A 12,475-nucleotide genomic window follows, 5' to 3' on the forward strand; every position below is an offset into this window, starting at 1 on the left:
TCACTTACAAAATAGTTGGCCGTAGTTGATTATTATATTATTGTTGGTCAAAGTATTCTGTTTGAGATCGTAATATTTTTTAAAAGTTAGGAAAATAAAAGTAGGATAAAGAATGAATAATAACAAAATGTGAATGTCTTGTGTAAATGGCAATTTATTACAACTATAAGTTGAATGCACAGTAAAAAAAATCATTGATCAACCTTAAACTACGTATCTTAAGTAACGACATTATTGACAAAAATATATTGGTATTTCAACGCTCGCAGTGTACAAAATTTATAGATAAAATTACATAATATACACGGATTTAATTACATATATAAATATAGCATTTGTAATTCTAGCGAACTTCATTTGCTCCTCGCATTTGAAGCATATTGAAGGAACCATGTATATCTTTTATATCTTATAGTAATTGTATTTTATAAGGCACTAGATTGTACTTATTTACAATAGCGTGATGTTCACGATGTTAGGCACCTACTTCTAACACTTAACCTTATTCGAAGAGCGTAGATCTTGAATTATACTGATGTTCGAAAAAATTCATCTAATTTTGTATCGTAAAGACTTCCTTGTTTGTTTATTCTTTATAAAAAAAAATTCATTTAATCGATGTATCACAAGCACAAGGAAATCTTTAGCGTCAAAAATTTATTTAAAATATCTTTGGTCCTTTATCAACAATTTAACGAGAATATACAAATAAATGGAAATTTAAGTATACCTTACTATTTACATCTCAGAAAGACATTATAATTTTTTTAGCAATCTATATATCTATCAGAAACGTAGATCTTTTCTATATCTTCATGGAATTCCAAATTCGGATCCGATATTATACCTAATGAAATTACACAACTTGGAATTTTCCTCTCCATATTGGAGTTTTCTTTCTACATTTAACAAAATCTTTGGTTCATCGTCCATGTTTCGAATGGATAATCCTTTATCATCTTGTTTCACACAACCGAAAAATTATTGTACGCACCGAACAAATCAGTAATTTCATTCCTAATGATATTTCGAAAATTGCTCCATCGATTGATAGGGCAATTTCGCAAAATCTGAATGCACCGCCAAAGATGGGTAAAACAGTCGAAGATAATACGCGGGAAAATTTAAACCGTTAAATCTAGGCGACGAACATGAGGACGACGTGGTCACCATAGAAGACGAGTATTGCGGGGAAGAATCGACCCATGGTCTGTGCAGTCTTGGCTGTGTATCGCGATCGACATTTCTAAGTGGTGAATTTCGATGAATAGTTGGGGGAAGAGGTGGACTTATTCCTCCGCAGCTACTAACACCGCTGTCATCTAAACTTCCTGTCTCACTGGAGGCTGTTTTTGGTCTCTGATTAGCGATATCCGGATGATTCAATGGTTTATTTGACTCTGATTCTAAAGACATATTCTCATCGTCGCCATCCAGGCGATTCAATCTTTCTGCCTCCGACTGGAATTTCCTCTTGCAACGTGATTGACCACAGTCTCGAAATCCCTTCGCGAAGGGATTGTTGTTGATCTTTAATTTTGTGATGTTCTCGTTCTAAAAACAGAAAGGTACAAAAAGGTTTCTAGAAAAATTACATGAGATCGATATACGCAGGTATGTATATACATACGATTTTATATAAAATTATTGAAATTACTGTGCATTGGAATTATAAATAAGTTTATATGAATATTTTACTTGATAGGCGGTTACAGCGATGAACTGTGTTTCATTGAACTTGAACGCTGATGCTGGATGAGAGTACAGATCGCTCAATCTAGTTGCGTCATCGGAACGAATTATCCATATCCGCGGAATATACTTGTGCATGGATGTCAGAACAACCTGAAAACAAGAATATACTTACTCAACAAATTGTGTTTCAATTGTTTAAAAATCTAGCAACATAGAAATGATATTGTATTGTTTATTAATTCAAAATAAATGACACATCGTTTATTCGATACACTCGATACATTCTGCGATTATTGTATAGCAAGAACAACGCAAACGCTAGTGGAGATTCCCGCTTTTTTTTTGTCGTAAAGAAGAAGGGATTCCCTTCATTCGACCAGTTTATAGCGGAGAGAATTTTATTAAATTCGTAATTAGTTTGAAGAATCGGCTAAAAGGGCGCCGCTTTGTCGAGATAAGTTGGCGCCTTGCTAAGGATGCCGACGACGGTGGGGACAGACGCGATTCTTGAAAACCAGACTGGCCCTTCAACCTTCTCGGAATCACACGCACTCGACCTATCCATGAACCACAAAGCTGCATAATAGCACTTCGATTACTCTAGCGTTACTTCATTGTATCTCCCTAATTCTATTATCATAGCTCCTTCGTTTCTTAATTTCCAAGCTACACCGATCACTGGATTTAACCTATTCACCTTCTTCCAATACAAAATTCTTTGCAATGAAGTAAAGTTTAAAATAATTTTAACAAAATAAAATATCTCCATCTGTTAACATTATAACATTAAACAATGTAACACATATTTTTTAAATTTTTACAAAAAAAAACCTCCATGCTGCATACAATCAGAGTATCAAATGCGAAAAGCGAAATGACAGAAAAATGTTAATGAATTCATGACGGAATCTTGAAAAACTGGCCGTTCGTCAAAGAAAGTCTGCGTGCAAGAGAAACCTCTTCGTTTTAATAATCGCTCCTCAGGTACTGAAAGCGACGCAGATCCGCAGAAATAATTTCTGGGATATTGGTGAAAAATTGAAAGAAATGACAAGGGGCGCCATGGATATGCCAGATGCTAAGATTCGTTCTGTTGAGGCATAAACAAACCCACTCGTCGGGAGAAAGGGAGGTATATCGATTACAGGGTGTCGTGGAGCGTGTTAATCTTCGTTCTTCACGGACAACGACCGAAACCAACGTACCCAGCACCATTTTGAGTAGCTTAAATCTCTAGAAGGTAGGTGCACGCAGCGTCTTTCTTTTTCCCTTCGAGATTCTAATCCCAATCCTGGCTTCCGTGCGGAACCTAGTCAGGAACCTAGTTTGATCACCTTACCTGGTTAACAGAGACCTCTGTTATTTAGCTGATCTAATGCATTAGGAAAGGGATATGATTTGACTCAGGTCGAAGAAGAAAAAGGTGGACGATGTACATTTACCTGGTAGGTCTGTGGAATGTTAATATTTTGTATCGATAGAAAGATTTGACACGAAGTGAGAATAAAAAGAGAAATTTGAAATATTTGAAGTGCAAGTATTAGCAACAAAATATCGCAACGAAAAAGATAACTGAGGAAAGATACATGATAGAATAATATTAATATATTTCTTCTTTTGTTCTTTATAAATACATATAAAGAATAGCAGAAATATCGCGTGTTGTTAAAGAGAAATAAATATAGAAAGAACGATCCGTGGAGAAAAAGTTAGGAGCTAATTGACGGTAAACGAAGTATCGTTTGGAATTCTTTAACTGGAGGTTGCCTTTTTTTCCAGTGGGCCCTAATCGGAAGTGAAACGAGTAGCTAAGAGGGTGGATCCGTGTGTGGCGACCTCCCGCATGCGGTTCGAGCAACGAGGCAAGCCGTAGGCAAAAGTCGAAACCAGAGACACGGAAAGAAAGAAAGAGAAGAAATATTTAAGGACACGCTGGCCTGTCTAAACACGGGACATCTAGATAAATGGAATGCCGCTACCATTCGGTTTCCTTTCCCGGACTTCCGTCAAGCCTTTTCTCAAAAGACATTCTTTTTAATCAAAAAGCAAAGAGTCGGAGAATATATTAACACATCTAATAATTAATTTCTCTGACTTCTAGTCAACAAATATTTTTGAAATCAATTACATAATGAAAGAATTCATATTCATTTCTCACAAATATTTAGATACTATTTAAAGTTTCGTTTAATTATAATAAATCGTTATAATTAATAGATAAAAATGGTACTCACATTATTCCTGGGATCAACAGCGTTGTTAGTCAGCTTTAATTTGTCGAACTTAAGCGAATGCTGCATCCAGTGCGTACCGGTTGCCGGACTATCCGGATGCAAGTAAATTCTTCGATCGATTCGTGGTTGAGGTTCGGCTGGACCAGCTGACGTCCATCCTCTTGCATTCCCACAAGTTTTCTCCAATCCGCCACCGCTGCCGACGTACTTGTGCCGACGATCGGACGCCGGCTCCACTTCGAGAAGAACGCAATAACGAGCACGAGGCTCTAATCCCGTAATTGCCAACTGAATCGACGGGAACATTCGCCTGTAACGAAACAACAAAGGATTCGCTTTAATAATTTTGTCTAAGGAATTTGAATTTCTCAAAAAATTATCGTTCATTAAAAAAACTATTAACCCTTTGCACTCGAGGAATTTTTCGGTCGGGCGTAGCAGCTATTCCGGATGATTTAGCATATACGTGACGCGTGTCTTACAGCTAGTGTAAAATGATTTCATATACAAATTAACTTACAAAAACATTATATTCTAATAATTTATCTATATTTACATCTTTGAAAATATGATTTTGTAATATTAATTTCTGTATGATAACTTATAAATCATTCACCAAGATGCATTCTTGATATAATTAATCTCATTTTTCAACAGTTCAAAATCAAGTTCATCTTCATTTGAGCCAATTTCACTTCCGAAAACCACTTTTTTAAGGTTTCTAAACTATAATACTTTTGCCATGATCGTCGAATCCGAACTAACGTTGGAGACGTTGTTTCAATACCATAGTTGAACCATAGTTTCGGAGAGATATGGAATTAAATATTTTATTTCCATTTTAAAATCTAATACTTTACACTTCCTAACAAAGAACACAAAGAGCTAAGGAACCAATTTACGAACCAATATTGCACTCTCATCAATTGGAGATGTCGAAATCTAGCATAAACAGGGACTATCGCCTCTCGCTCGCCACTGGAGTTACAGCACGGAATGCCGTGGTGACTGAAAGTTGCCTCTCGAGTACAAAGGGTTAAGAATTAGAATGACGAAGGATTATTAATTAAATGTAAATAGGCGTATAAATCCAACTTATTATCAACCTAAATAACCCACGTCGTGACATTGTCATTCAAAAAGCACATTAAGATTCACTCACATTTAGGACATCCCCTAAATGAACTCCAAATAAAAAACCGGGACTTCGAACTAAATAGTAGCCGTAAAGTTGTTTCATCGGCACCATAAGTGCTTTGGGAGGCATGGAGTTTAACTTTTCAACGTTGTTCACGATAAGTCAAGTAAGCTTTTTGCACGCAGGTAACATAAGTAAACCACAGGAGAACGAAGGGACAGAATATTTTCGGTCATTAACGTGCCGACGACGAGTGGGCGTCGCCGAACCAACTACCGAGCTGCTCTTACTTCCTGCGACTTTTTAAAACATCACGACCACTATCTTTCGATCCCAACTGCAAGTTTTTTCCCTCGTGTAAACATTTCAAACTAGCGGATAATCCCGTGAGTACACCACCGAAACTAAATCTGCGGTGATTCGGGCCGTTTGCATACCTAATTGCAGTTTTTGAGTCGTTCCTTTGTTCGCACATTTCTTTTATTCACTTCTACCGAAGTTTATGATTGTATGATTTTATGTTGAATACGATTTTATTATTTCTCTTCCATTTTCTCTACAAAATTATCAAAGGAATTTAACAATTTTTTAACTACCTTTAGCAATCAATATTGCGCAGGTAAACAAAAATATGTTAAGGCAAAAGTATGTTGTGAAAGGTTCATTTTAACCTTCGATTACAATGGTACTTCACTGTTTAGTACTTCAAAGTTAAAGCTACGGGAGATACGTATCTGAACTAATGGACACAATTAGCAGTGGAAAATTCAACTTGTACCCATTTTCGAAATTACTATATGATCCTTTACATTTGTGACATATTTGAAGACTTAAAAGAAAGATCGTATAAAAACGTATCCTCCTTATGAGTCTAAGTCAGAGAACAAAGATAGCGAGCAATACAAAACTATAAAGACAATGCATAATTATAATAACAGAATCCCAATGAATCATCTCATTGGTATTTCCAATTTTCTATCACTAAATTTATTATTATTAAACAATTATTCATCGATTGATTTCAAGTTGAAATGATATATTCTCAAGATCGACGCCATGCTCAGTGTCGTTGAATCCACTAAAAGTGGCGCCCTTATAAGTGGAGGATTACACCGTCGCGACGTCTGCTGGAAGACCCGTGCGCCAATGATTCGAACGTCTGGTCCTTTTAAAAAGCCTCTCGACATTATCGAACAACCAGATAATGCTGTTAATAGCGCGATACAACAACGAGTGCAGAACGGTAGCACGCGCCCCGCTTTTCTTTCATCTCGTAGATTAGATGAATCAAAAGTCACGTGGTACAATTTGAACTTCGTTAGACTTTATAGCCGAACGGCAGCTCGAATTATAAATATACCTTCACCTACGTTATCGATTTAGTTTCTTTAAATCGTGCAACTTTGATAAAAATATGAGAAGGGCTTTAAAAAATATTAGCAGAGATTTCTTTCGTTCACTTAATATTGTATTATAAGCATGCTTTGGTTATTTTATATACATTTTTAAATTTCATAGATTTAAATACATAAAATACTTAAAGGATATTCGCTACAACGTTCAGTGGGACAAACAAATCTCTACTGAACTCCTATTCTTTAATTCACAAAAATGTAAACATTCGCGATGTCCTACTTAGAAATTGGTACGAATTTTCCAAAAAATCCAATATACTTTTCCTCAATATCATACATAAGACGTTTCTTTAACATTAATTTCGGTCAGCTTTTCTTTTAGCCCCGGCGACTACCATAAACTCGTAAGCCCATAAAGATGCTCGTAGCGGATCAGTAACAGGCGAATCACAGCAAAACGTGAAATTAATTATCTCCGCTTTAGAAGAGCAGACTCTTGTTGCAAGGGAAAAAGAGAAGGATAGGAAGAAGTAGAGAAAACGAGCCGAACCTCGGGATTGCTTCTGGAACGCACGTTTTCTCCGTGAACCTATTCATCGGTTTTGACGCAAGGACGCTAACAGCAAGAGGCCAAGGTGGTAGTCGGAAGAAGAGGAGGATAACCGATCGTGGAGAACAAAACGAATCGAAGACCGCTAGAAGGGAACGAAGAGAACAAACGAGTCGATCGTGTCACGGAATACTGATTGGTGCATATGAGGCCTGTAACGGAGTGCACGTGGTTGGCACGTGGTGTTCTCGCTAAGCAAGAATCGTAGCTACGGACCGGAAGGCACGGATATGAGGACGGACAAACACCTTTGTAACTATTGTAGAATCCCGACCGCCCACGGATCGTCTTGTGACCAGTCATTTCTTTTATCATGTTTCTCCATGGAGTACTGCTTTTTGAGATAGAAGACAAAATCAAAGATACGAATTTTTAAACAACACCCCTGCTTCGATTAAGGCAAGATATTTTTATTCATCACGAAGGATATACAATAAAACTTCATTTATTTAAGCCTGTCAAGGAACGAAAGTTGATGTATAAGAGATCACTAATTCTTCTTATTGTAGAACTCGAATAGTTCACATTAAAATTCGGATAAGAATTCATATTCATAAATGTTGTTTCAAAATTAGAAATTTGAATCCGTTACACTTTTAAAGGATTAATAGTTGGTCTATACAAAATAGCAATAGGATAGACGGAAAAATTGGTTACGGAATTTTAATAAAAAAATTTCTCCAAATAATCTTCGACGTCAAAGTTATTAGCTATAAAATGAATTTCGTACGCATACACAAGCCGAGAAAAGCTTATTTGCATTTCGTAACATATAGGTATTCCAGATGACCTGATGTTACGAAATATTTGAAGAATCTTGTCGCATTCACATCACGTTGGCGTTTCCCTCCCCTTTCATTTCCACGTTCACGAAACGAAGCCATCTGGCTGACATCAGCGAAATATCTAGCACGAGAGACAACGCAATATTCCCAGTAATCTTATCATAGATATGCCTGAGTATCTGAAAAGGAGTGACTGGTAGCTCGATCATTTCCGCCATAGAACGGCCGGAAATGTGATTCGTCCTACACCCGTCCGGTTTATACGACTTTTCTCGCAAAATCTACCTTCGTAGAACGATTTGGAGATCGGTGTCATTGATAAATATGGACACGTCGTCACGACCTTACTTTTACTACCTTTCCTGACTACCTTCCGTGAAACTAATCGGCCTGTCGTCGCTTAGAAGCGTTCCTCCTTAAAAGCGTCCACTTCCCTATTGTAACCGATACTATGCGTATAGTACGAAAACTGCATTCAAACAATTTGACTCATCGTGAAAACTCTGAGATCTTATCAAGACTGAATCTGATAAAATCTCAAAGTATAGAAGTCTAGATTTTTAATTTCAGACAAGTTTTTATCTATATAAGAATGCTGAATGTTTTTTTATTAGTGCGTGATAGTCCTTTTATCTCTCGACAAAGCAGACAAAAGAAAAATCAAACGTTAATCATAGACGGAAAGTTGAAATAAAAGCATTTTCAAATCCCTAAACAGCGTACGGCTTACAAAGGGAAGTAAAAACCAACAAGAAAATGTTTGTTAGTAAGTGGAAACTGTGATGACCATGGAAACAATCGGAGGATAGGTCACATTTTTTCAGGTGGAGACGGTAAAGGTTTCGACAGCGACGGAGGGTGTGGTCACATGGCGCCTGACGGGCCATTTCAACCCTAGTGGAATCCAAGGTAAAAAGTCTCAGTAATATATGTCAAGAAAAGAAAAAAATATTGTTATATCCCCATTTCCACTTTCGAATAATTATTAATTTTTACCATATTTATACGAATATTTGGTACGCTAATATTAAATTATTAAACGTATAATTATTGAAACTCATAGTCTGTACACTCACCGGCCCCCCTTCGTAATTACCATCTCTGTGGTCTCGGCATGGAATTGCTGCCACAATTGCCGATTTTGCAATTCAATCTTCACTTCCGAAGGTAGAGGAGGTCCTCCACCTAAACACGGCAACGTCCACATGTTTGGATTTGGTATATCCTCTGAAAGACATCCACATAAAGCTTTTATTAATTTATTGAATTCAGTCGGAATTTATCAATCTTCCTAGATCGTGATTTTCCTTTCCATTTTCTCAACCCTCGTTTCTTAAATAAATTATACTAAACTTTTGGTACATTTTTCATAACGTATATCTATGAGTATCTTCATAATTCAGACATCGTCGATCAAAAATAAAATTAACAACAAATTCAGACTACCTCTACCGTAAATCGGCAAGAATCGGGTCCTTCAGGGTTCGTCGGCTTTCTCAACCAGAATTCCCATGAATCTACGGGACCATGACTCTCGTAAGAGACAAAAAAAACAAATAACCAAAGCAACATCATTACGGACAGACCAAAAAGAAGGACGATATTTTCGTAGTAAAAAACGCGAAACGAACCGTTCACGCAAAAAGAAGGGGCGGAAAGGAACAAAAAAAAGGAAAACAGTAGAATCTTCAACAAAATCATTATCCTTGCAATCTTTTCCACCTAGATACTGGACCAACGAGAGAGGGACAAGAAATTGCGCGGATGAGGTAACTCGAATGCCAGGAAGAACACCTTTTCCAAGTGGATCTATAGAAGCGTCGTCGCCTGGCCGCATGAGCGATTCACCCTGCACTTGTCTCGCGGTTCTGCGGTCGAGGCATTAGACCCGGCCAGGATAATTGCGGGCATCGGCTCATCTTCTTTCTCTTCCTACTGAGAGGACATCGGTACCGAGCCGTTGTATAGCACAGATAACGATTGTCCGCTCGACCGAAAGTCGGCGCCTTTCATCTTGGACCCTAGAGGAACTCCCGCGGATCTGTCGCCTCCGCGGATAACTTGATGCGTATTATACACACCCTCTTCACACAAGGTATTCGTCCCCGTTTCTCGATACGTGAGAAACAACGAAATTGAAGAATTCGCGATTATATACGAAGGTGAACGATGGAGATCGAGATGTTTAAGCGGTTCGCGACTGCATTCCGCGCGACTTTAATTGGATGAATTGGAGAGATTGACATAGGGGGTCGGTCTCGAGATTGGATGGGGGCAAGAGAAAGAATTTTTTGAATTTACGGTGAGGATTACTTTTGACGTCGGAATTGGTTTTTGATCGTTAGTATTGTTGTGAGAATGTCCGCAGACATTAATGTGTGGAATGAATATCTTCTTTATTTACTCTGGTTACAACATCGACGTTAAAATAAGATTTCGGCGATAACATAAATGGAGAGACTTTTCGGGGAATGATTAACGAAAATATCAGAAATAATCGGTCAAAAATGACAACCAGAACTTGTTGACTTTACATACAACTCATAAAAGTTAGAAAAAGATCAAACAAGATATACAAACATTACAATATAAATAGGATTGTGAGATGATACTCTTTTTACAATTCGCAATATCAAACGGTACTGAAGATTATATTCTTAAAAAGTACAGTGATAAAAGTTTAATCATTCTCAAAGAGGTACATACATAACTACTACATAATAAAGATTCGATCAACATCAAATGTCAAATTTTAATACGAAATTTCTAATATCGAAGTTAGAAATATCTATATCAACCTGCATTTGTCGCAACGTAAAATTATGAAAATAAAAATATTTTCGCTAACCTGATCTATGTCGTCGAAGAGCTAGCTGCTGTTGACGGAAGAGCATCTGTTGATGTTGTATCAGTTGTAGCTGCAATTCCATTGGCATAGTTATCATCGAATTCATTTTTCGATCGATGAAAATATATCATTTAACCGCACGATGTCACCAAAACACAACAACTCGTACAAATATCTATTCGAGCCAAGTCCTCCGCGTTGAAGCTTAGCAACGACTGAAGATGCGTTTCGGAATTGCACACGACTCCGTTGCAGCAATCCATCACTGCATTCGACGGTTCCCTCTGCCATTGGTCAGTCCTCTTTTCCCACCACAAGAGTGCCGCGCCCACGCTGATCCCATTGGTCGATGCAATTCCAACTTGGCTACAACTTGGCTGCGAAACATATCTATACATATACAACCACAATACAATCGTGTGTAGATTAGTGAATCGAAATGAACGTCAAATATAACGTACACAAAATGAGATTTAATATAAAGAATTGTACAAAAATTGATTTTCGAAGTGAGGGTTTAGAACCATAAAACGAAAAAGTATTTAAACTCACTTAAATTAAAATTTCTCTCGTGTAGATGTTTCCATATGAATCTTTTTCACTGTTTGATTGAACTATACTTAAAATAGATTGTCCTTTTTCAAATGTAAATCCGATCCTTTTTTACCTATTAAGTTATACGGATGCCAAAATGATCAATTTCATATTCAATAAAATTTCATAATTTTAGTAGTAGGATATAATAGGTGTTTAATCATTCTAAATGTTTATATCCAATATAGATCAGTTTGGCTTCTTTTGTGTGACTCGATTAATCTACATAGATATATCGGCGTATTAATTATACAATAAGTAATAAACAAATAACACAAAAATTTCCTTATTACTCAAGTCGCACCATCATCGAAGAAGGTTTTTTGCATTTTACGATAAAAAAAATAAATATAATCAATCGATTCTGTTCAGGAGGCATTTAAGATTCCCGAGAGAAAAAAATCATACGGCATGCGCGAGTTCGCGTGAGATCGCGCGTCGGATTTACGCGGTCGATCAGCGCATTTGAAACTTCCGAGTGAATCGCTGTGTTAGCACACGATCGCATTAAGGAACGATGCACGCCCGAGTCGTTAGGTACAAGAGAACGGAGGAATCGTCACCATAAATTACGGAATCCGGGCGAGCAGACGGCCGTTAATAGTTTGTTCTCGAGTCTCGGCGACGAGACGTAGTGAGAAGATAAAATCAAGAATCCGTCCGCGGTGCGTCGGCGGTCAAAGAGGAACGGAACGAAACGGAGAGCCGCGAGATACAAATCTACGCTTTTCTCGCTCCCTTATGTGCCCTTTTTCTCCTCCACCACCGCTCTTGCCTCTGTCGTCGCTTTGCTTTTTTTCTTTACAGCATAGAAAGCGTCCCCTCACCGCCTACGACGCCGGTCATCGCACCATTGTAGTGGGTTCCGGATTGTGGATTAACTGTAAGCGATACCCACAACAAAACGCGCGCGCTTTCACCTGACAGCTCCAGCTACCTGTAGTCCTCCTATTTTATGACAGTATTGTAATGTCTCTCGATCGTGTCATCGTAACCGCTTCGAGTATCACCGAGTTCGAACTCCAACTTGTCAGATTCCTGGGAACGCTTACTATCGGTGGATATAAATTAACATATTTTCTTCGTCTTTACTCTCTTGCTTCTTTTTCAATGAAATCGAAAGTCTAACTCATATTATGTAATTGATTATACTTGGTGATTGCATGTAACAGGATTAAATTCTGGTCCTCTAAACTGGAAGGTCAACAAATGATGT

At 37.7% G+C, this 12,475-nt stretch overlaps 1 protein-coding gene across 1 annotated transcript; it reads right to left on the minus strand.

The window, feature by feature from the left end:
* Positions 1-138: 138 nt before the first annotated feature.
* Positions 139-11,160, minus strand: LOC117237897 (T-box protein 2-like). The gene is made up of 5 exons (XM_033502320.1): positions 10,666-11,160; positions 8,894-9,044; positions 3,930-4,239; positions 1,699-1,845; positions 139-1,554 (listed from the first exon to the last, which is right to left on the minus strand). Exons 1-5 carry the CDS (start codon positions 10,769-10,771, stop codon positions 1,018-1,020), a joined length of 1,251 nt encoding a protein of 416 aa, XP_033358211.1. The 5' UTR covers positions 10,772-11,160; the 3' UTR covers positions 139-1,017.
* Positions 11,161-12,475: the final 1,315 nt, after the last annotated feature.

The sequence above is a fragment of the Bombus vosnesenskii genome, unplaced genomic scaffold, assembly GCF_011952255.1.
Source record: "Bombus vosnesenskii isolate JDL3184/JDL3185 unplaced genomic scaffold, Bvos_JDL3184-5_v1.1 scf7180000013403, whole genome shotgun sequence".
Lineage (NCBI taxonomy): Eukaryota > Metazoa > Arthropoda > Insecta > Hymenoptera > Apidae > Bombus > Bombus vosnesenskii.